Here is a 25,080-nt window from a genome sequence, read left to right on the forward strand (position 1 = left end):
TCTTCATTAGTTTCGACCCTTTAACCTTACTAAATGAGAGTCGGTGTAATTATACCAAAAATTGTGGGGCTTACTATATTTTCTCCAAACCTCGTGGGAGGTCAATGTAATTTACCCAAAATAAAAAGAGAGACAACAAAATCAAAGTTGACATGTTAAAGTTGAAAATCAATAATTGAGGATTCTATAATTTTCTTTCCTCTGAGTACGTCTCTTGTTATTTTATATTTTTGTTTCTTGATTTGAGTTTCACCACCATCTTCAGGACTTGAAGAAGTGATGGAATTTCTCGAACAGTCATTTCCAAATGTTAAAATTGCTATTGCTCATGGAAAGGTGACATAATTATCTTGATGTTATATGAAAAATTGACATATTTCACATATATATATGTGTGTGTATGTATGTATGTATGTATTTTTATTAAGGATCATAAATTTGTTAGTATTTGAAGTTTTGGAAATTGGATTTTGTAGGTCTGCATTTTTTTTTATCAATGATATGTTATTTATACTTATAATATTAGTTACGGTTGTCCTATGAAGCATGGATATAGATACGGATACGGTAATATGAAAATATCTTAAAACTAAGATACAGGTAGGGATGGCAAAATGTCCCAATCCACCGGGTCCCTGATTCCCCCCCGACCCTAATGGGATGGGTTTGGGGGTGGTTGAATAGGGTAGGTCGGATTTGGGGAAACTTTTGAAAAACCTAATTGGGTTTAAGTCGGGGGTGGGGGAGAGTATTTTTCTACCAGAACCCTACCCGACCCGCAAATATAGTAATAAATAAATAATAATATTACATATATAAGTAATATGCGTATAATATATTGTTGAATAGAGGAAAGACATTAGCTGTGTTGTTGGTTGCTTTCATTGCTTTTAGGTCTTATTAGTGATCAAGCTTTCGAATTGGCTTATGGCATAGAGCTGGTGAGGTAGAGTAGCTAGCTCAAGATAGATTTTGAGTTCTATCTTGAGAAGGTTCATGTAGTTGGAAAGATTTAACCTATAAATACACCAACCTCAGTTCAGTGTTACAACAAACTTTCCTGATTCTTTAATAAAATTAAATCACCAGGTTATCTTGGTCTGTATCCTAGATCTTACAAGGTGTAAGATCCATATCCATAACCAACTGATTTGGGATATTCCATCGGCACCGTCTGCACATTGGAGGAAGATAGAGAGAAGACTAATTCCTTAATATCTTATTGTGCTCATTCTTTATATAGATCTTTAGTTAGCTTTTTAGGGGATTCTTTAGGATAAGCCTAAGTTGCTCTTTCTTCTGTTCGAGTCGAGTAAATGAGCAAGTCCATCGGGCTGGCAAAGGCTAGCATAAGCAAGCGTCCCTAATTCCATTCCACCTAATTCGTTGGGCTACTCATTTGTTGTCTCAAGAACTCGGCTTTGTCAACAATGCTTTGTCCTAGCTTCCTAAGGCATTCGGTAAAAATACCAAAGAAGAAGCACAACCGAATCTCTTTTAGATACTTGAGATAAGTGGTTTCCAAAAGACCTTTCCCCGCTGGATAAAACAAAAACCCCCGTATTTGATCTATTTTTTCAAGGATAGACTCACGCAAATACCTGTCGGCTGCTAGGGACTGGATGCCAGTGGATCTATCCCCTAATCCAAGCAGAAGAGACACCATCCAGTGGAGTTGGATCAGTTGGTGGACCTTCTGCGGTTTTTGTATGGTTTGAGGTATGAGGGGGGATGGGGTGGACTCTTTGGTGTGGGATTGTCCGAGATCCAAAGGAGTTTTTTCGGTATCTTCTTTTTATGGTATGTTGGTGGAGGGTAGTGTTGTTGTGTTTCCATGGAAGAGTATTTGGGCAACGGGATCACCGTCTAAGGTGCTTTTTTCGTTTGGACAGCTACTTTGGGACATATTTTGACTATTGCCAATTTAATCTAGCAGAGGCATGTTTAGGTCAACTGGTGTTGCATGTGCTGTGAGGATGCGAAAATGGTGGATCACTTGCTTCTTCATTGGCCGGTTACGTCTTGACTTTGGAGTTTTATTATTGCTTTGTTTGGTTTGGTTTGGTTTGGGTGCAACCAGGGTCTGTGCTAGGTGTGTTACAAAGTTGGGGTGGGGCTAGGGTGGGGAAGAGGCGTCGGAAGGCTTGGGTACTTGCATCCCATTGTTTGCTTTGGTTGGAGTGAAATAGGCGAGTTTTTCAGGATGTGTGCCATTCCGTATCATGGTTAGAGAGTAGGTTGTTGATGGTGTTGCATAGTTGGGCCCTTTTTGGGTTGACTTTTTGTATTCTTTGCATCGTCTTGATGTTTTTTAATAAAGTTTGATTATTTATCCCAAAAAAATGTTATATATATAATGGCCTCGTTTGGGAAATTGGCTATTTTAGAATTTTTGGCTATTTTAGAGTTTTTTGCTATTTTAGTAGGCTAAAATTTGTGTATGGGAAGATGGTTGGATTTTTTTATAGTTGGATGTGATGTTTGTAAGAGAAAAAATGAAATGATAATGTGTTTAATGTGACATTTTGTCTTATTGGTTAGGTGTGTTACAAAGTTGGTATGGATTATATGTACAATATATAATATATATTTTTAATTATAAATAGCATTTTCTAGTTTTAATTATTAAATTTAATATTATTGTTAAATTTCTTATTGTGTTGCATATCAAGTAGGGTCGGGGTGGGGGAGAGTTTCACGAGGGTCAGGTCGGGGGTGGGGGCAAGCAGCGGAAATGGAGGTGGGATGGGGTATTTGTAAAATTTCTGAAGAATCTGTATATTCAATTGTGTATTTGTAATACAAGAATACATCGATTTATATAACAATCTAACCCTAGAACTGAAAAGGAAACAAAAATATTCACTTAATCCCTAATATATATATACGGAATATATATACTACAATATATACATAAAATCTAATATTCTCACAGCCCTGCTCAAACTCAAGGTGTTTTAGCAAAAAACATTGAGAGTTTGTCAAGAAGAAACTAAAACCGAGTAGTAGTGTGAGTCTTGGTAAAGAAGTCAGCAAGTTGCAGAGCCGAATAGACAAAAGGAAGTGAGATAGAGTCAGACTGCAGATGTTGGCGGACAAAGTGACAATCAATCTCAATGTGCTTCATCCGCTCATGGAAGACAGTGTTGTGGGCAATCTGAATAGCACTACGGTTGTTACAGTAAAAGGAGGTCGAAGAAGACTGAGGGACACCCAAATTAGATAAAAGATAACGAAGCCAAACAATCTCAGCAGTAGCATGAGGCATAGCACGATACTCAATTTCGGCAGTAGAGCGAGCAACAACAATTTGTTTCTTACTTTTCCAAGAGATCAAGGAATCGCCAAGAAACATATAGAATCCAGACGTGGACTTGCGATTAGTAACATCACCAGCCTAATCAGAATCAACATACACCACCAAGTCCAAAGAGGAAGTAGAGGACAATAGTAAACCCTAAAATATAGTACCTCGGATATAGCGAAGAATCCGAACCAATGCAGCCCAATGTGTGGACGAGGAGCATAAACAAATTGGCTACCACATGAACAACATAGGCAAGATCAGGACGAGTAATCGTCAGATAGACTAAGCAACCCACAAGCTCTCAATATAAAGTTGGATTATTCAGAGGAATACCATCAGTAGTATTGTTATATTAAGCTCAATGGGGGTATCAGAAGTCTTAGCGTCAGTAACACCGGCATGATGAATAACCTCATTGGCATACTTAGCCTGAGACAAAAAGTAGCCCTTGGGAGAATAAGCTATTTCAATACCAAGAAAATACCGCAATGGGCCCAGATCCTTCATTTTAAAGGTGCGGAAGAGATGCTGCTTTACCGAAGAGATAGTAGAACAGTCAGAGCCAGTGATGATCATATCATCCATGTACAGTAGTAAGGCAACAAAACCAGCACATTTGTGAAGGAGAAACAAAGCGGAGTCATGGGCACAAGGATGAAACCCAAGCTCAGTAATAACTATCTGAAAGCGATCATACCAAGTACGAGGAGATTGCTTCAAACTATACAGAGCACGCCAAAGACGACAAATCTATCCAGTGGAATGAAGAAGGCCAGGGGGAGAACACATATAAACCTCCTCAATGAAATGGCCATTAAGAAAAGCATTCTTAACATCCATCTGATAAAGAGGCCAATGATGAACAATAGTGATAGAGATCAAAATACAGATAATAGTCATCTTGGCAACAAAGGCAAATGTCTCTTCATAATCAATACCATACTCTTGTGAGAAGCCTTTGGCAACTAGGCGAGTTTTGTAGCGCTTAAGAGAATCATCAGAATGAGTCTTGACTTTATAAACCCATTTGCAACCAATCAGATTCTTACCAGCAGGCAAAGGAACCAACTCCTAAGTAGAAGTCTTTTGCAAGGCGTACAACTCATCCTCCATAGTTCGAATCCAATTAGGATCCTGACAAGCCTCTTTGTAAGACTGGGGTTCTGAAAAAGAGTGAATAGCAAACAGAAAAGTTCACTATGAAGGAGAAAAACATGTTTTAGCAAAGCCAAGTTTGACTACCTGTTTATGGATGCGAAGGAGATACTTACGATTGGCAAGATCAGAGTCGTCAGAGATAAGAGGATCGATGGCAGGAGCAGAGACAACTGGTGGAGGGGGAGCCTTGCGACGAGAATAGACTAACAACGGAGGAAGTGACAGAGATGGAGCCGAAGGGGGAGGAGAAGAGGAAACAGACTTATGAGGGTCAGTGGAGAAGGACTCAGTAGGAAGGGTAATACAGAGAACAAGCTCATGGGAGACAGTAGAGATGTATTCATCTGGAAGGACCTCAAAAGGAAATGGATCGATGTGAATCAAATCTTTTTAGAAACCAGAGCAATGATACGAGGAAGTTGAAAGTGAGACAGTTTTTCGAAAAAGGCAACATGGCAGGAGACATAAAGGCGACGAGAAATAGAGTCATAACAACGATAGCCTTTCTAGGTAAGACTGTAGCCCAAAAAGACACAGAACAGATCGTGCACTAAGTTTGGTCCAATCTTTAATGGGGAGAAGGACAAAACAAGCAGACCAAAAACACGCAGATGGGAGTAATTAGGAAATTGGGAGAACAGAGTCTCATAAGGAGAATGACCGGAGAGAAGGGCAGTAGGCATACAATTTAGAAGAAAAACAGCAGTAAGAACTGCTTCACTCCAAAAAGAAGCCGGATCAAAGGCAGAGAGGAGAGACTTAGCTATCTTAAGACGATGGTGTTTACGCTTAGCGCGACCATTTTGGGCGGGTGTATTAGTCCAGAAAGTTTGATGAATGGTATCCAAATTGGCCAAATACTCACAGAACTTAGTTTTAAAATATTCCCCACCCAAGTCAGACTCTAACAATTTAATTGTAGATCCAAACTGTGTAGTGATCAAAGACTGAAAGGTACAGTATATCTAGTAGAAGTCGGATTTTATGAGTCATAAGATAAACTCAAGTATAGCAGGTGCAATCATCAATAAAAGGCACATAGTAAGCAGAACCACTTTTAGTGAGAACAAGGGTCCATACATCAGTATGCACAAGAGAAAAAGGAGAAACAGAAATAGAAGTACTTTTATTAAATAGTAAAACAGACATTTTGGCAAGTTTACACTACCAACATTCATCAATTTGACTAGGAGAAATTTTATCCAACAATCCTGACTGTACTAAAGACCGTGAGCAGTCAACAGACAAATGACCTAGCCGAGAATGCCATAAATAAAACTGACTCGACTAAAAATCTAACTGAAACGAGGAAAGTGCAATTGGAGAAGTGGATAAAGGGAGATGCAAGCTTTTTACCACATAGGGATCTCCAACTCTATGGCCGATCCCAAGCTGCTTCTTAGACACCCGATCCTACTCATAACAGACAGAAGAAGAAAAGATAACATTAAAACTAGAAGCATTAAGTTGATTGATAGATAATAAACTAACAGATAGCTGAGGGACATAAAAAACAAAGGGAATAGTAAGAGCAAACATGGCAGAGGGTAAGACAGACTCAATAGATAGAGCAGACATACCAGATCCATTAGTAGTATGAGCAGTAATAAGAACATGAAGGGGAATACAGTTCTGAAGTAATGAAAGGTGAGGAGTCATGATAAGAGGCACCAGAATAAAAAAGTCAGACAGAAGATGGGATGCCCGAAGAGGACCCAAGCAAACCTGAATGAAGAGAAGTAAGAGTGGAGGTAGATGGGAATGGCTGAGAGGTGGACAAGATATGTTAAAGTTGAGCAATCTGAGCACTCAAGGAAGCCAAGTCAGGATCAGGAGCCAAAGCAAATGCAGTATAGGCAACAGGAGGTCGGAAAGTACTCAGAGCAGAGCAGACTGAGAAGACAGAGCAGAGCAGTCAGAATTGTATCTAAGGTGGCTGAGAAGATAGAGCAGGCTAATGTCCCTTCTTGGGATAGTTGTGCTTCTAATGACCCCTCTGATGGTAGAAAGCACACTCATCTAGACCTAATTGCCCCTTCTTGGGCTTTGTAGTGGCATGAAGCTGATGAGGAGGCGGGGTTAATAACAGAGAAGGCTTAGCAAGAGCCAAGAAGACAGAGGGAGGCAGAGTCTAACTGGCCCTCTTAAGATGGATTTTCTCACGAACAATAGCATCTACAGAGGAAAGAGGAGACCAGTGAAGGATGCCACCACGGATAGCCTCATACTAAGGGGAGAAAGCCGTTAAGAAATGCACTAAACAATCCTGCTCCCAAAACTCAACATAAGCGTCTAGTACCTTAAGGCTAGATGATTCTATGAGAGCCAACCGATCCCAGAGACATGTCATCTCAATATAGAAATCCTGTATAGTCTAATCCCATTGGCAAGCACTCTAACTAGCTATTTCCACCTCATACTGTTTGGCAAAGTTAGACTGCTGATAAACACCCGATAAATAATCTCACCCCTCCTTGGCAGTGCTGTATTTGGAAATCATCATTCAAATGCGGTCATCCACAGAATTATGAAACCAGGTCAAAACTTGGGCATTATCACAATCCCAAGTGTCACAGGAAGTTAGATATCTTTCTTGTTTCGGGTTCGATGGACGAAGAACAAAACCAAAAACATATCCCCATTTTTTTCGACCAAGTAGAAAAATTTTCACAACACTGGACCAATAAGCATAATTGGCACCAATGAGTTTGCATTTGATTGCTTGAATTTTATCCTCTCACATTGTAATGAACCAAAAAAAGAAGAGAACTAATGGAGCAAATTATAATAAACAGAAACTTTGGGGGTTTTAGTGTAATAAACCTAAAATAGGGTGTTAAGTGTAATACACAAGTAGTCTGAGAGCAGTACTGAGAACCACCGAACAAATCGAGAACCACAGAAAGAGACTTCGAGAACTAGAGAGGGACGGAAGGAGACTGAAGTTGAGAGAGACGAATCAGAATCTGAAGTCAAAGTTGAAGTCAAATGAGTGAGAACAAAATCACAAACTAGAGATAAAGAGAGAGAGTCACGATTTTGATGTTCACGAACCAGAAACTAGGTGGGTCATGAGGCAGATGGGTTCAAGTTTGTGAATGGAAGTAAAGATGGGAACAAGGAACTTCACAAGAAGAGATGGGTCGTGATTCCGGTTGGTGGGTCACTATTCTAACGAGATCAGAGGCTGATAGTGAGCACGACTTCGGAGGCTGATTAGGGTTTTCAAGCATGGCTCTGATACTATATAAGATTTCTGAAGAATCTGTATATTCAATTGTGTTTTTGTAATACAAGAATATATCGATTTATATAGCAATCTAACCCTAGAACTGAAAAGGAAACAAAAATATACACTCAATCCCTAATATATATACAGAATATATATACTACCATACATACATAAAATCTAATATTCTCCCACTAGGGCCCCCCAGACCCATACCCTACCCGTTGCTACGGCTAGGATACGTTGAATTTTTATTTATTTATAATTTTCGGTAATATGTCATACACGAAGTCAAAAAATAGTGAGAAACCATTCTTTAAGAATTAGATATTAGTTTAAGAGCCAATAGTCAATTTACTTCTGTTTCTTTTTTTCAATGAATACACTAATTTGATAAAAAAATGAAATAGTAGAGTACTGCTTCAATTTCACTATTTTCTTCTCATGTAATAAATAAGAAAATATTGGAAAACTATTCTTGTATTTATTCTAACAATTATACTCTAATAATATGCAAAATTTATTACAATTTCAATTCATAATAGTTTGGATACGTGACTTAAAGTGTTCAAAAAGTGTCTAATACTTTTCAAAATTAAGATCAAGTATCAAATATGTTTAGGAAGTATCAAATATGTATGTGCGAATATCCGAGAAGTATCGCTATCCAATACAGGTATGATATGGGTACGACTCCTCCCTTTTAAAAGTATATGTGCTTCATAGTGATTGTCTAATTGCTATTAAAATGTTAGTTGGTTTAGTGCACACTAAAGGTGTTCATGGGTCGGTTCAAGTCGGTTTTGCCCTCAAACCAGCAACCGAACCGAATATGTTAATACAACTGAGGATGGTTTCTTCTAATCATCTTCTAGAATTCCAACACCCAAATATGATGATCTCTTTATCAAATCAGCATAACACCTAATTAGCAGTTTTGCATGATAGGTTTCTTTTAATTGAAAATTAGTTCAATTTGTTGACACATAAGATAGAAAAAATTAAATCTTTAAAGTCTATAATACCATTGATAATGCATTGAATTCTGGTAGGTCGTTTTCACATAAAAAATAAAGAACTAAACTAAACCTCAATTCTATAGAATAATGATAAGTTCATGTATCGATCCACTGGGACTCATAGACTAAGTTGTTTAAATATTAGAAAATCAATTCTTAATTAATTCAAATCAGATGAATATTTTGATTTTAATCTGAAATTAACTAAAAACAATTATTATACAAAAAGAAAGATTGAGGTGGAATTGAAGTAGAAAATAGTTTGGGGTTTTGGAATCCACCTCTAATCTCATAACAAGTAATTAATTTATTGAATTCTAGTAAATCAATGATTCGGATAATAGCGATGTATCATGGCTACAAGCCTTGATATTATCGTCAGCAGAATGAGGATAATCAAATCGCAGGCATGAATCATCTTCGGTTGGTACGAATTGTCTACACTAAACTAGGGTTATAACATAACTCGTCTTCCTTAGGTATGACTCGTCTCATAGTTTGTATATACAAACGAATAAAACAATTGTATAACAATATATTCTCAATGACAAAAATCGAATACATTAAAACAAACCAAACCAAACCAAATCAAACCAAGTCAAGCCTTAAGTCCCATCAAATGGGTCGGCCACATGAATCCTTCTTCTCCACTCAACTCTATTGAAGGCGATTTGGTTAGTCAAATTAAGGAGATTCATATCTCTATTTACTACACTAGCTCACGTCAATCTAAATCTGCCCCTTCCCCTAACAATTCCCTCTACCGAGAAATCAAATACATTCATTAGATAAAAACTTTACTTGAATAAATAATCTTTGAAAGTTATACAATGATTATCCAAACTAAATCAAAACTAAAATCACAATAGATTAATACAAGTTACTTGATTAGGGCTTCATCTCAATCCTAAAGAAGAAGATTAGCCGCTCATTGTTGAGGTGAAAAACATCTTCTCCTTGCCTCTCTTCACTTTTTCTCTAGAATCCTCAATCACCCTAATGATCAATAGGCTCCTCTATTTACATACATAAGACACATCTAAATAATACAAAGGCTAGAATTCTCCAAAATAAAAGGAAAATTCGGATAGAATTATTCCCAGCTTTTTTTACTCATTTTGCAGACCCATTTTGACCTAGTAAATGTCAAAATTGGAGAATTCCTATTTCACACAAAATTGTAACCCTTTACGTTAGCTTTGCAATACTTCTTGATTCACCTTAATCCGGTATCAGATGAGAGAGATATGTCCAAAATACCGAATATTGTGCAGAGTGACTCTTCTAGCGGGATTGCATCAAATCTAACTTTTATTTTTTCAAACTTCATGGGTTGGGCTTTTCTTGCTTGATTAAAATCATTTAGATTCTTCTAGGCCTTCAGAGTTGAGTTGGAGCTTGGTCTCGGGTTTCAAATATGTTAAAACCTACCATCACCTACTCCACCTACTACACCTACCACCACCTACTATCACCTATTACACACCTACCACTACCACCTACTACCTACTACCACCTACTCCACTACATCTCCTATATAAGGAGCCCCTCACCATTTGTAATTAATAACATATATCAATCAATAATACATACAATTTATTCTCTCTCTATCAATTTCTTTTACATGGTATCAGAGCTATAAGATTTAGGCCTATATTTCTTTCTCACCGGCGGGCAGTCGGCCGGCAACCTTGCCTTCACTGCCCGCTAGAGTTTTCTACACATACCTTCACTCCGCTGCATCTTCAACTCTCTCTCTCTGTATTGAAATTCAGGGAGAAAGACACACACACACACACAGAACCTGTAAAACCCTAGTTTCTCAGCATAGGGCTGACAGTCCAATTCCTCGAAATGGCGTCGGTGATTTTCGCGGACTGTTCATCTTCTACCGCGGCGGCGACTCGGTTTCTGCCCCTGAGTCGACTCAGCGTCCTTCACTCTCACTGGTCGATGCCCTTCAAGTTTTCACCTTCGAATCATAGCCTCCTGAGAACCATCGTCGCCAACGGTCACTCATCTTCTTCTCCCTCTGTTCTCACTGCTGTCATGGCATCTGCAACCTCTGCAATGATCATTGATGGAAAATCAATTGCAAAGCAAATCAGAGATGAGATAACTGCTGAAATATCAAGGATGAAGGATGCTATTGGTGTTGTTCCAGGATTAGCAGTTATCCTAGTTGGTGATAGGAAGGACTCTGCAACTTATGTACGCAACAACAAAAAAGCTTGTGAATCTGTGGGGATCAATTCCTATGAAGCGCATTTGCCTGAAGACTCCACAGAACAGGAAGTGCTTAAGTATATCTCAGGCTTCAATGATGAGCCCTCAGTACATGGCATTCTTGTTCAGTTACCTCTGCCTTCCCATATGAATGAGCAGAAAATCTTAAATGTTGTTTCAATTGAGAAAGATGTGGATGGTTTCCACCCAGTGAACATTGGCCATAGCAGCAGGCAACTCACACCAGTCCTCTCTGCAACGCACATGGGGGCACCCACTCAATCTCTCTCTCTCTCTTCCTTTTAATTAAGTGTTTGAATACCCTACACACCACCTCCCCCCACATGGGTTGGTTCCCACTTTTCTTCATCAATATGTTCACACTCTCTTCCACTTTCTTTTCTTTTCTTTTTCTCATCACCCACGAGACTACTCACATGAACCACCCACTCTCTCTTACAATAATTTATCATTTTTCCCACCCAACACCTCATCATAATTTCTTCTATCTATATTTTAATATGTAAGCATATACATATATATAAATTGAATTCCATTTCTTTTCTTTTTTTTTCTCTTTCCTCATAAAAACTAAAATCATCCAAGATTGATTTCTCTGCTGTCTAGGAAGGTGAGATAAATTGGTGTTAGGTATTTCAGGTTTTGAAGGCATGCTCACTCTACACACTCTGCTGGAAGCAAAATTTCTGAATGTGTAAATCTCTCTCTCTCTCTACTCAAGGACATCCACCGGGTCACCCACTCATTTCTTTATTTTTTTCTTTTACTTCCTTTACCACCACTCACCCATGTGCCCCACGATGCTCAGATTCTCCAACCTATATTGTTTCTTTTCATTACACTCTTGTTCCCCACTTTCTTTATTTTATATATATATATATATATATATATCTCTTTTTATTATATTATATTAAAAAAAAAAAAAACATTATCATCTCTCCTCCGTTTGATTTCAAACTCCATTATTTTTTCTTTATTTTCTCCAAACCACTTTCCTTATTTCCCCCATCTTTCATTTTTGATTTCAAATATATTTTTATTATTTCTTTCTTTATTTTTCTTTCACATTATTTTTAATCTTTTTCCAATTCCATTCATACCATATAGCTTTGCACACCAAATCATATTTTATTCATCTCAGGGATCAACCCCGATCACAATTTTACACAAAAAAAAAAAAAAAAAAAAAAAAACAACAACAACAACAAACCACCACACAACACCAAAAGCTTTGTTTTCTTTTCTGCAGCCGGCCACCAATCGACCTCACTTCTTCGCCTATTCCGCCGGTCTTTTCTTCTTGCCTCCGTCCTGGGCGGCCCTTGACGGTGTTGCCTCCGTGTTTCCCACTCCACTGGGCACGATCACTCCACCCTGCTCCTCCACTACAGCATATGGCGGACCTCCAAATCGGAACATCACGGTGGCCTTCCGCTTCAGCTCCTTATTTTCCGCCTTTAGCACACTTATCTCTGCTCGCGCATCCTTATACATGCGTTGGAGCAGAGCCAGTTGGGCGTTTAACTGCTGCACCTCATTTGTCCTACTCTGCAGCCGGTGCGACAGGTTTGTGACCGCCGTCATGGTCTCCACACATGACTTCAAAGTATACTGATTGACCTCAATATCCGTTTGCACCGCCATTTTTTGCTCCACCGACCGCATCGGAAAGTTCAACGGAGCAAAACCAGAGGCGCTTGGTTGAGGTTCACTGGCCACCGCACCAGTTATCTCCCTTGTTGACTCGTTGAGGTCGGGAAAGAGAGTGAGCAGACCACGGGACGAAGAGGTCATATTCTGGGTAGCTGAACGGGAAGACGAGGCCATGTTATTGGTTGCTGAGTGTTTCAGAGAAAGGTTGGTTACAGAGTGTTTACAGAGTGTTTCAAGATTTGCAGCTCTTAGCGACAAGCTCTCAGAGAACGAAGAGGTTTCAACTGGTTTGTTATGCTTCCAAGCCTCAGCCTCCGCTTCGGTTTATAAAGACCATGATGAAGAGGCAGACACGCGCATCATGCGCCTCTCGGTGCTCGCCGACAACTTGGGCGCGCCTTTTGATGGCACGTCTTTTGATGGCACGCCTTTTGAAAGATTGGGCACACCTTTTGAGGGTGCGACTTTTTAGGGGTCCGACAAGACTCTATAAACTGTCCCGACATTGATTCCGGTTAGCTCCTTCATGGGTCCGACAAGACTCAGTAAACTGTCCCGACATTGATTCCGGTTAGCTCCTTCATGGGTCCGACAAGACTCTGTAAACTGTCCCGACATTGATTCCGGTTAGCTCCTTCATGGGTCCGACAAGACTCTGTAAACTGTCCCGACATTGATTTCGGTTAGTTTCTACAAGGGTCCAGCAAGACTCCGTAAACTGTCACAACAACTGTCCCAACATTGTCTGCTACAACGGTCCGACATGACCCCATAAACTGTCTTCTACATCGGTCCAACACGAGCCAGTGTCTTCTACATCAGTCTGCCATAAACATACAGTCTTCTACAACGGTCTGACACGACCATACAGTGTCTCCTATCCATTTTTTATTTTTCAGATTATTTTCTTGTTTTGTTACTCTCTCCAAACTCAAGTTGGTTAGTTCCTATCCCCCTTGAGTTTGCGGGGGGCTGTTAAAACCTACCATCACCTACTCCACCTACTACACCTACCACCACCTACTACCACCTATTACACACCTACCACTACCACCTACTACCACCTACTCCACTACATCTCCTATATAAGGAGCCCCTCACCATTTGTAATTAATAACATATATCAATCAATAATACATACAATTTATTCTCTCTCTATCAATTTCTTTTACAAAATATGAAATTAAAGTCCAATTTCTACTCATAAGCTTAAGTGGCCTGCACATACACAAACATATTAAAATCATCAAGTAACAATGATTAAAGGACCTAACAAGTATACTTTAAGGGGCTTAATGTGTACATTTCGGCAACTATCAAATTCTCATATGCATAAACAACATTTAAGGGTCATGAGGTCAAATTCCTCTAAATGATGTAGGTACACATACTAAACAAGATTTAGTCCAAATTAGTTGAGGATGGTTTACGTGGAGATTGTTTTCTCCAATGGGCTCTATTCAAAAGCCATATCCTTGGTCAAATCCAAGTCAATCATGTCCTTTCTCACAACCTCAACCCCATGTCTTTCTCAGCTTTCCTCTTGTCCTTTTGCATCTTTGACTTGGATAAACTCACTTCTCATTGTTGTGCTAGTATGTTTACGTGGCACATTGCCAAACTATCTCAAACAATGCAGATATACATCTCAGGAGAAAAAGAAAAAAAAAAAAAGGTGAAGAGAAGATTCTGGTAAGCTGTTTCATTTTGTAACCAGGAATGGGAGTATGCATTGAACTTTATGTTTCTATATGAAACTGTTGCCCAATATGTGATAGTTATCATTTATTAGAAGGGGCATTTTTGTACTTTCAGCTTTATGTGTTCTGCTACGTATTCTGCCTCAACTCTTCTCAATTTTTATCTTTTTCTCTTCTTCTTCTGTTCTACTTACATAAATCTATAACAAGAAGTAAACAACCAAAACAATGTTAGGCCCGTGCTATTGTCCAATAGTGAAAATTTGTTGCGACCCCTAGTTCTTTCAATTTTAGAACTATAGCATGCATTTTATTTTTCGGTTGGCACATAGGCTGGGATGCTACTAGGAATTCACAAGTCATCCATTAGTATCTTAATCATTGTCATGTAACTCCTTTCCTAAACTTTGTTGGGCTTTTCATATGTTGTCCAGTTTTAACATTCCTGAACCTATTGTGATCTCTCTTTATTCCATAATGATACTGAGAACTTGGTGACTTCGAACAATTTACTTCTCTAGTTGATAAATGAATATAGCAGATAAAATAGTCAAAATTTGTTACTTTGATTCTGTATGATGACTGGTTATCTAGTTGTCCCACGATATTAATTGCAGCACATGTTACTCGATACTCAGTGCAATGATCTCATAATTTCTTATGCATTACAAAAAAACATAGGCTGTGTTTGGTTGTGATTTCAAAACGTGATTCTACACCATAGTTTGAGTATGATGTTTGTTTAGTGTTTTGGAATCACATTTCAAACGCTCTGCAGAGAGCTCTGTCTCTGCTCTGTCTCAGCCGCGCATTTCAGCGTTTTTTTTGAAAATTTTGCCTGACGGGACGTCCGGCCGGTCATCCGGAATAGTGAATTTTTTTTTTTTTTTTTGCAATTGATTTATATAATCGAAAAAAACATTTTCTGAAATTTTTAAAAAAAATTTATGTGCTTTAAAATAATTTTGAGTTGTATGTTTAGTTATGAGTTATAAATTTTTGTATCACATATCAAATGTCACATCAATAATTCCCCACTCAAATCAAAACCCTTTTCAAAACTCTTAACCAAACAAATTTTCTACACTCAAATCATAATTCTACAACACACAAACTCAAAATACAACTCATACTCTCAAATCACATTTACAAAATTCTACCAAACGCTACCATAGGGTTTTACTTTCTTGCTGTACTAGCTCATGTTTATGCTTCAGGAGTAAATCATGATTATATTATTATATATGCATATATACATTTATATGAATGAACAAAACATCAACTATTATGTACTATCTTAACATATTAATGTATCCTTGTGGCAGCAATACTCAAAGCAACTTGAAGAAACCATGGAAAAATTCGCACATGGTGAAGTCAAGATTCTCATATGCACAAACATTGTAGAAAGTGGGCTTGACATTCAAAATGCAAATACCATCATAATTCAGGATGTTCAACAATTTGGCCTGGCACAATTGTACCAGGTTTTTCCTTGTTTGTTCACACTCTTGCACAATTTCTTATTTGAGTTTCTAATGATTCATGGAATTTGAAAGAGCAATTGCAGAAAATTCTTAGCTTGAAAATTCTGCAAGGCAGACACACAATCGACACGGTCACAGATACGGGGCATGGCGATTTCAAAAAAATCAATGCATGGAAATAATGGGGATACGGAAAATATATGTACTTTACTGTGTATATAAATATTATGTCCATAAAAAACCAAAATTAATAAAAATTAACACTAATTTAGCATTCAGAACAAACTAATTCCAACCCTCGTGTTTCAAATATTATAATATGAGCCCTGAAATTAGTTTTTATAAATTAAAATAAGACCCCACCATGTCGAATGAAAAACATTATTTTATGGACATGCCACATGGCATGTCGGACCCATGTGGCATGTTGGACACATGTACCTGTTGTGTTTGTGTCCTGTAAGTGTTCGACATGGCTCCGACACCTATTTTGAAGTGTTGGTACTTCATAGATTGGTATCTTATTTCGTATGAAGGGCTCAAGAGAATTCTTATGGGGTTCATTTGGTATTGTTTTCAAAAACTCGTTTTGATTTAAAAAATTTTTTTTTAAATTCTGAAAAAGTGAAAATAGTGAAATTTTTGGGCTTTAGGGTTTATAAAAGGTATAAAAAAAAGTTAAAGTTGAAGGCTTGAATTAAAACAAGGAATTTAAAGTTTTGAGGTTGTTTAGGGTGCTGGGAGCAGTACCCTTGAACAATAAGTTTAGGGGATGGTTGTATTATATAATGCTTCAATTTAAGGTTTGATGATGGAAGAGATCTGACTAGATTATAAGCTTGGTAGTTTGTTGGAATTTGATTGATAATGCAAATTATGCAGAAAAAGAAAAGAAAGAAGAAAGTCTAGTCATTGTACCTAATTTTAGGCATCACACCTTCTTTAGAATCTTCTTTTTCTGAATTCTTCTCTTGAGTCCTCTGCTTCTGAATTATTTTTCTTTTGAAGAAAATTATTCAAATTTCAGAAATTCAAAAGAATAAGAAGAATTCAGAAATTCAACAGAAGATGAATTCAGAAGGCAAAGCATTTAGAAGAATAAGAATAGTTCAAAAGGAGGAAGAAAAAAAATGCAGAAGTCACATCAATGTTCTGACAATTCTCTAAAAGCTCAATTCTATTGAATTAGAAATATTTCGTGATCTTACATAGACTTCATAGAACTCCTGGTCCTAATAGGGCTTTGACTTCCAAAACCTATTTAAACCAATATGAGACCCATAAATAAAACCCCATTGCATATTTGACCCATGGGCTATCCCTACAACCTATATCCACGAATTTTAAAAATTTCCAAAATATTCTTGAGCTATAAATCTTAATAAATTATTTAGAAGATTGACTAAATTAATACCTAGTCTAAATAGTCATAGTGTTAGACTCTATGAAGCCTAAAAACTTAATTATAGATGTTTCCAGTTAATCCCAATTGAGTTTAGCACGAAACCAACCAATTTCTAAAGTTGGTTGCCTCTTTATTTTTTACTTTTTTCCTCCTTGTGGACTGCATAAAAAATGTTGTCAAGAACGATGCGTAGCAGGTGCTTAGGGTTTATCTTTCAAGGAGGGTTTAGAGCCTTTTTTAGTTGCGTTAATATTTGATATTAGGATAAATTACATTGACCTTCCCTATTATTTGGGATAAAGACAATGGCCCCATTAGTTTGGAAAAATTACACTGGGTCTTCATATTCAAATTACACATTTTCCCATTTTGTTAAAGTTCAAGTTCAGCTTAAATAGTGACAGTTTTGCAAATACCATGAATTATTTGTCAAAAAGAAATATTTATGTACCATGGCTTTGCTTATACAAATTTGTGAATTATTTGTCAAATTCCTGCTCTCTCATGCTAGAATTGATTAACCCACCTTTCTATTTGTGGTGATGGTTTTATTGGATAAAATGAGATGTCATTGGTTTCTGAATCTTTTTTTCTTTTTTCTTTCCTTTTTTTTTTTTTTTTTGGGGGGGGGGGGGGGGATCTTCGTCAATAGCTGCGTGGAAGGGTGGGGAGGGCAGATAAGGAAGCTCACGCACACTTATTTTACCCCAATAAGTCGCTGCTTTCTGATCAAGCACTGGTATTTTCCATATGAAATGTCTGGATGTTATCCTGCCTTTGTGTGTTACCATTTCTTCTGTCTGAAGCAAACAGTTTTTGCATTTCTATATTTTTTATGAACCCATTGGCTTATTTCTGAGACAATATTGTGTTCTTTCCTATATGTTGTAAAGTAATATTCACAGTTTTGGTACCTAGGAGAGGCTGGTAGCCCTCGAAGAGTGTCGTGATCTTGGCCAAGGCTTCCAACTTGCAGAAAGAGATATGGCCATAAGAGGTTTTGGCAATATTTTTGGTGAGCAGCAAACAGGGGACATTGGTAATGTTGGCATTGATCTCTTCTTTGAAATGCTTTTTGAGAGCTTGTCTAAGGTATGTTCTGTTTCATGATCTTTTGTTATTTAACTTCAATTTTTAGGTGAAAGATGCAACTCAGCTTAATGTGATGAATCATTTATTTGTTTTTGCCTAGGAACCATGGACACGCCAAAATGGGTGTCGTGGCAGTGTCCAACATGTATCAAACATAGACACGGCTCGGACACACTCTGTATATCACAGATTGTAATGATGTATTGGTTGTTATATTGTTTGACTTGTGATTTATATATTTTTGATGGACAGACTATTTATTCTGGAAGTTAATTGCTTTTTCATTATTCAATTAGTGTTACTTTTTTATTATTCTTGGTTGTGTGGTTGTTATATTTATATACATAGCAAATATATATATATATATATTTTTGCCATATCCCCACCATGAATATTTATATCTTGTCTTTAAATTTATTATTTTTTTCAAATTGCCATGTCCGTGTCTGTGTCTGTGTCTGTAACGTCCCCCAAAAAAATAGGCATACTAATCCATCATAATATCCTTTAAACATGCAGAATTATAACTTCTCGTGTAATTATTTGACATGCACACATGCGATTCTTTTTACTTAAATAGAATTGAACTACTTGTTTCATTATATTTCTTGATTTTACAACATGAAAACAATTGACATAATCACGTCAAATCATTCTTCAATTTTATCCAAGATAATGCCTTAGAGGCTACAAATTTCCAAGGCCTTGCCTAGATCACAGGTAAATGGTTTTCTAACCCACACAAATATAGCCCTTGGCTTATCAAATATAAAACAACAAAAGATAAGAGCCTCGTGCTCCCAAAACTATTCTCCACGCCTCTACTTTGGCGGGGTCACAACTGCTTTTCTTGCAACAAAATCCACTAGGGGTGAGCACAAAGCCCAATAAAGAATTCTTAATAAAGTATATACATTTTATACAGTCTCATGAGATGGATGCACATGTCATTCAAAAACATCAAAAAGATAATTTTTCTCTTTTGAAAGCCTTATGTACAATGCCTGTCAAAAAAAATATATATAATTAATCCAATGATATCCATGTAACAACAAAGAATGGTAGATACGACTCAGGCAAATCCCCAGGATTAGTGTCTGCCAGTAGGCTTATCAGGCACTACCAAATCCTACCTTACCGGCTTCTAACCGGAGTGCTTAGGCACCCACACGCGCGTGTTTCTGATCTTGCACCAAGGACACTCAAGCCAACTTAATTCTTAAACTATACCCCCTAATCGGACTTCCCACCGTATTTTCCTCAAACGGTTCATCAATAACATTTGTTCCACAAAAACCATTTTTATTAATAACAACATTTGTTCCACAAAACCATTTTCATTTCAAAAGTGATCTCAACAATGCCAGCTCAAAACAAAAACAATGAACATGAAATGAAATGCCAATGCAATATATGTCTATATTAATACCTCAGACTTTCTCAAAATTTCTCAATACTTTTTCATTTCATCTACACAATCTTCCATTGTGATCAAGTTCCACATCTCTACTCAATATATATATACAATATATATTCCAAGAGATATATATATATATATATATATAAATACACATCATCAAATACATTTCTTTCCTCTTTAAACCAAATAAATTTCAACATGAAAATCATCATTTCCAATCTTCATCTTTTCAAGATAAGTACAACAACATACTATTTACTATTTTCTCAATATCAACTTCTCTCTTACAAGGGATTTCAACAATAGGGATAAATATAACAATTTTCTCATCATTTCTCAAAATTGAATCTCAACAATTCATGATTTCACTAAGTCTTAAGTTTTTACAAAAGAAAATTAGAGTTTCTCCTTTTTTAAATTTTTTTTTTTAATGCAATTAGAAACTCCAACTATCACACAACTCATATTTTTCATCGATACAATTTTTCCCTCAAAATTCCTTAAGCCTAGGGTTGTCACAAAATTAGGGCTTCCTCATTTAAACAAAAGTTTTTGCTCATGAAACTCCCAAAACATTCTCATAGTTCATAAATTAAAAGATTTGAAGAAAGATTTGAGAAAACCCCTCTTTGAGCAAAACATAATCTCATAAAAATCAAATCATAATTCAACACACTCCAAACAATATCAAAATAACCATAGACTTGCAAATATATATATATATATATATATAAAACTCAAAGAAAATCCCTACCTTAAAGCAAGAAGGGGAGAAGGAGCAAGATTCAAGAAGAACTCTTCACGAAGTCATATCCAATCGGTCAAAATTTTGATCTTCTCTTGTTCTTCACCTTTAATACAAAATCTATGGTGGATTCTTGGTGAAAAATAGATGAAATCAAGTTTTGAAGGTCTAGGGTTTCGGGTATGGAGGAAAGGAAGAGAAGAGAGGAAAAAAGAATGAAAAGTTTGAGCCAAAAAGTGGCTTTAAAATGCCTAATTTCGAACAAACTGATCGAGCAGTCAAAACTTGGCTCAAGTGGTGAAAGAAAGCTCTGTAACTCACGCAGACCGCTCAAGCTGCCAAAAGTTTGCTCGAGTGGACTTGCTTCCAGCACAGGTACTTAAATTTCAAACGGGTATAACTCCCTCATCCAGACTCCATTTTGGGTCGTTCTTATGTCTAAATCGAAGTCCCAGAAACAAGCTTTCCAATGGTTCTAGCCTCACATCCAGATTCAAAGTGTGGAAATAGAAAAAAGTAAAAGAGTGAAGACAGCTCATAGGACAATTATTTGAACCAATGTTTTTGGTTCAATCCTACTTCACTATTGTGATACCACCTCAATCAATATTCTAAAATGAATCAAAGAGGCTCAAAGTACAATAATAAGAGTGTCAAGAGCAATCCCACTAGTCCAAGGAATACAAAGTGTTACATTCTCCTCACCTTAGGAAATTTCGTCCCCGAAATTAGACACTTCAAGAATTAAAGTTTGGACAAACCGAAATGAAACAAATATTGCAATTAACACTCCCACCAACTAATCACAAACGACCTCTACTCAACAATGAGTTTCTAGAAGATTCTCCCAACGCAAAAGATTACACATGATGAAAAAGAAACAGCTCTCACGAAAGAAGATAAAGCAACCCAATGATATAAGGGGTAGAATAACTCCCAATAGAATTACAATAGCCACTCAAAATCTAGTTCGAAATCTAAAAGAAACTTTCATATTTCAGTCCCACACTGGTATTCTGACAACACCCCAAATGATGTGAACAACAATTCGAAAGTGGTCCGTCTCTCTTTCAACTTAATTCACAAGAATTACCTCTACAAGCCACAAGAGTCCATCGATCCTACGAAACAAAAGTCAAGTAACAGGTGTCAACTAACAAACCCCATAGTACTCGCGTCTCAAACAGACTCAACCTTAAGGGAATAATTATCGGTTATCTAACGACCTTAAATCTTAGAAAGAAGCTCTCACATCACATTCACACCCCAAGAAACAACTACCGGTCACTCAGCAACCAAATCTTCAAACAATTACCTCACACTACCACATAAGTCCTCAACCCCCTCTCATGAGAAGAAAAGATTCTAATAAAAGTTCCATCCACAAATCATGGCCTTCGACAAAACACAACCCAACAAAACCAAAATATCACGAACTACGTTCTTAGAACACAACTAGTATTCCATGCCCACGCATTTACTCAATTTTGTTTTTGAAATACTTCAGAACCAAAAACACCCAAAAAAAATATTTCCTGACTTTTGAAATTAAAAGAGATTACTCTTGGTAGAAAACTTTATATGTATAAAAAATGAATGTTTCAGACGCATACAAGTGATTTGTAAAATTGAAGAGTTTGAAAAAGAAATTTATTTATTTTATGAAATAGTTAAGGGTTTACATATCATGAGACTCTATACGTCCTCTTTATGACTATTTCTCCTTTACTCACTAGTTTCTCCATAACGATAAATTCTCAATTTCGGCGAAAATAAGGTCATGCTTAATAGGAAAACAATGTTCTCAACTCTTTTCTCAGACATATTTCAACCGGTGACTTCCAAACGTCACCCAACTAATGATCCCATCACCAAGGTGATGCCACAAACCAATCGCAATAATACATGCAACAATAATTCAAAACAATAACGATAAGGTGAAATAAAACAACAAATAAACTTCACTTATAAACTTCTGAAATCGTTTTTCCCTCACAACTATCATCACAATTCATCGACCACTCGTTAAAATTTTCCAACTCTCAAAAGCAATTTTCGCAACTATCCTATCTTGGGTATCGCACGCGACCAACTAGAAACAATTATTGAGCAAGTAGCATGATTTGTCACTCCCACGAGTGACACACACACACACCAAGCAAACAATTCTCATCCACAAGTCTCATTTCTAGACTTAAGACAAGTTTTGAGGTGACTCCTAGTTAACCTCTCCTGATGCCACAACAATAACTAACACACCACATAAGGAAAAATCATCTACCCATACTTGCACAACACACTACCTTCCCTGAAGTCAATGCCATGATATTAACTCCAAAGATGAAACACAACTCCACACCACACTAATATTATGATGTCCCACGAGGTCAAACCTGAATTCAATACCTTCTATAACATGAACTTACTCAATGACAAATATTCACTTTGTTAACAAATAAATTAATCTCAGATTATAATAAAATCTCTCTAACGAAATTCAATATGCATCTCTCACCAAAATAATACTACGCCTCTATTACAAAATTCTAACAAAATCATATTTTCAATACTTTAACCCAATAACTACTAAAGCTGCTCCATCCCTGAAAAATAATTTAACTCAGGAAGTCATTTACCACAGCTTACCAAAATGAAAATAAAATCTATTTCTCACAGCTGCTCAGGTCACAAAACGACAACACCAACTACCATATCAAACCCGCCACAAAAGCCTACGCAACTCAAGACGAAAGGCTACACCAACAAATACTCATAGTCGTAGTTACTTTCAAATTTCCTCCAAAGTCTCAAGTCAGCTCACTCTTACTGAAACTATATACAACCACAAGTTATAATACCACTCATTCACTCTAAAAAAATTTCTCTGTCAACAACGGTCATTCCAAAACAATCTCCATGACTAACCAAATAATAAAAGCACTTCATACCAATTTTTCCCAACGAAGGGTCAACCGAATAACTTCTAAAATATTTCACCACAAAACACGATGGGATAAAATTAAAATAAGAAATCAACCTTTATCAAGTAAAACTAAGCACCTCGTAATTTCACTTAAGCTCAAGTACACCCCTCTTAAACTCATTGACAATACTAGACTAATGCACCAACAACAAAATTCTCACCACCCTCGTAGGGAAACAAAGGACTAACAAGGAACTCAAAAATTTCACATCAAGGATACCAGACAACTTATGGTTAAAGGATAAGGGATACAAAATAAATCTCCATTTTAGCTCTCTAATCCACACCATCACAACACACACCAAACTTAACCCAACACAATCATGTGTACCCCCGGTTTACATAATATATGACATATATTTAACGGTAACTATAAAAATTAACATTAATTTCTCACGGTGGATCAAGCATAAATTTCTATAAAAATACTCAAATCATAGTCATATCAACCATCTCAAGGCACCTAATCATAATCTCCATAAAATCACAGCATTCTCACAAAATCATTTCAAAAATTTCTCTAAAAACATTTGTTTTCTAATACAATTCCTGAGATACTGACCACATCATATCCCTAAACATTCCTATTTTGCACTTGAGTACCTCAACAACCAACTCTAAGAGAATTGACTCCACCAAACTCGAAAACATTCAAAACTTGGCTACACATCTCAAAATGTCTACTCACAAATCACCATTTTACTACTAGAAATTCCACCAAATGGCGCAATCCCAATCAAATTTAATGGCCTTGTTTGGTTTGTATTTGAGAAACATGTTTTGAGATAAAAAGTACGAAAATCTGTTTGGTTTAGCTTTTTTTCAAAAGATGTTTTGAAAAATTATTTTGAGAGAGAGTTTTGGAAAAAGTGATTGATTTGATGTGTATGAGAGAGAGATTTGTTTGGAAAATTTGTAAACCAAACAAGTTTTGGAAAAAAAATTTGGAAAAATTTGTTTGGTTTGATTACTTTTGAAAACTTATTTATAGAGAATTTTTCTCAAAATTTTTTGAGAAACACAAACCAAACAAGGCCAATCTCTCCCAATCTATTACAAAATTCTTTACCTAGTTCGTTCACTTATGATTTACAACAGAATTCTGAACAAAACAAACTCTCTAAGAAGCACATCCCTTACTACACAAAATTTCTTCCCCTTTAACCGTAAGACAAATTTAGGGTGAGACCACTAGATAATTGATATTAACTCAATGTAATTTAAATAATATCATAGCCTATTGAACATAGTGAAGAAGCCAACCTCAGCCTTAACCATATAACCTGTATCGCCACAATTTACACCATTTCCATTCATAACTCTTTCATATATATAACTCTTATAAAACTTGAACTCATAATCCGAAACAGTCATAATTAACAATTATCAATCATTCTAAATTGAAGGTCTCGGCTAAACTCAATGACACTACTAATTCGGTATATCAAGAACATAATTATACTCACTCCATCATGGCATGCATCAAAACCAACCCCAAACAATTGTTTACATTTCCCGTATCCATAACTCTTACCCCATAACAATGATGGAACATGAAGGGCACGCCTCTTTGTCTCAGCAAGCCAAATACAACCTCTTATGAAAATTTTCCTATCCTAACCACATCAATTATTT

At 36.7% G+C, this 25,080-nt stretch overlaps 1 protein-coding gene and 1 pseudogene across 5 annotated transcripts in view; both read left to right on the plus strand.

Moving 5' to 3' along the window:
- Positions 1-25,080, plus strand: part of LOC114272105 (DEAD/DEAH box helicase) — a 59,469-nt gene that overhangs the window by 28,914 nt on the left and 5,475 nt on the right. For 2 of the 4 annotated variants that reach the window (XM_028213775.2, XM_082924180.1), the window contains exons 7-10: positions 266-336; positions 15,639-15,800; positions 17,858-17,944; positions 18,124-18,297. In XM_028213775.2, the coding sequence (XP_028069576.2) occupies positions 266-336; positions 15,639-15,800; positions 17,858-17,944; positions 18,124-18,297 (494 nt within the window). Of the gene's footprint in view, positions 1-265; positions 337-15,638; positions 15,801-17,857; positions 17,945-18,123; positions 18,298-18,397; positions 18,590-25,080 lie in introns of those variants that run through there. The other 2 variants (XM_082924181.1, XM_082924179.1) reach the window with 2 other exon arrangements.
- On the plus strand, positions 10,329-11,245 carry LOC145823225 (bifunctional protein FolD 4, chloroplastic pseudogene; annotated as a pseudogene). Its single transcript, XR_014365511.1, has one exon. The product of XR_014365511.1 is annotated as a bifunctional protein FolD 4, chloroplastic pseudogene (transcript).

Source organism: Camellia sinensis, chromosome 4 (genome assembly GCF_055761805.1).
Source record: "Camellia sinensis isolate YWXY chromosome 4, ASM5576180v1, whole genome shotgun sequence".
NCBI lineage: Eukaryota > Viridiplantae > Streptophyta > Magnoliopsida > Ericales > Theaceae > Camellia > Camellia sinensis.